This window comes from Octopus bimaculoides, chromosome 29 (genome assembly GCF_001194135.2).
Source record: "Octopus bimaculoides isolate UCB-OBI-ISO-001 chromosome 29, ASM119413v2, whole genome shotgun sequence".
Taxonomy (NCBI): domain Eukaryota; kingdom Metazoa; phylum Mollusca; class Cephalopoda; order Octopoda; family Octopodidae; genus Octopus; species Octopus bimaculoides.
The window spans coordinates 1,952,211-1,953,399 of NC_069009.1; the positions used below are offsets into that span (position 1 = coordinate 1,952,211).

Consider the following 1,189-nt stretch of genomic DNA (forward strand, 5'->3'; position numbering starts at 1 on the left):
TTAAAAAATGAAACAAATGGTAATATTTTATTATCAGAGCCTACCCCAGAGTAACGGAAGGGGACAGGAAAAAAAATTAAGAAGGGAGAGAGAGAAAGAGAGAAGGACAGACCCACCCCTTAGATGTGCCCCAAACCTGGTGGTTTTGACATCTGCTACCAATCGTCTTCACTGTCATCGTAGTCATCATCATTGTTGTTCCGAATTGTCTTGGATGTCTTTTTGATATTAACTTTGGGTTTCAAAGGCCCGCCTATTACCGAAGGCATTTCTCCTTCGTAGTCGATCACCTTCGTCTGGCCCAGACGCCACTCCAGCGCCTCTGTCGGAAATTCGTCCGTGTTACCCAGCTCGGTGAAACCGCGGATGTGACAGACGGACTTGTTATCGACCACAACGTAGATGGTGGGCAAGATTTTGATTTTCAAGCGTTCCACAAGGAACGGGCATTTCTCGACGCTTAACTTTAGGAATCTGGCCTCCAAGTGTTGAGGAGCCAAAATCTTTAGGTGTTTGTCGACAATCTTACATCGGAACGTCGACTCGCGGTAAAAATGGCACACGATACGTTTGCTTTTCTTGCACTCGTCAAAGAACTCTCGTTCACCAGCAATCTCCGTGTATTCGCCATGGCCCTGCTCTAACCATTCTTTTTGTTGTTGTTGCTTTTGTTTCAACTCCATCATGCGCTGTCTGCGAAGGACCATGAAGTCGTCCTCGTCCATGTTGTCCAGTTTCTGTAACTGAGCGTCCACATGGGTTTCAATCATCTCCACGGCCTTCATCAGTTGATCCTGTGAGAATAAATTTTAAAAAGACATGAGAATAATGATTAATTTAATTAATTAATTCTTACCAAGTTACAACAGGTATACAGTCCATTTTTTGTTCTATATTGCATTGTTATACCTTCCTAAACTTTTCTTTACAAACAATACACAATGCTTCAAGCGAACTACAATACTCTCCTATAATTAATTCTTGTTTTATTGGCCACAAGGGCTAATATAAATCAAAAAACATGTAAGGACAAAGACAGGGCAAAGGTTACAAAGGGTTTTGTCCAAAAAGAAAACGTTCATGTAAACAATAATAACAGCAAAAAATATAACAAATAAAACCCCCAATAGGGGGAGGCGCTTTGAAAGGTTACACATGGAAAAACCCATAAAAGCCTGGTCAGAAAATA

The 1,189-nt window shown here is 41.3% G+C and overlaps 1 protein-coding gene across 1 annotated transcript; it reads right to left on the minus strand.

The window, feature by feature from the left end:
• LOC106879074 (thioredoxin domain-containing protein 9) lies at nucleotides 1-818 on the minus strand. The gene has a single exon (XM_014928504.2). It carries the CDS (start codon nucleotides 783-785, stop codon nucleotides 156-158), a length of 630 nt encoding a protein of 209 aa, XP_014783990.1. The 5' UTR covers nucleotides 786-818; the 3' UTR covers nucleotides 1-155.
• Between the last annotated feature and the right edge of the window lie 371 nt (nucleotides 819-1,189).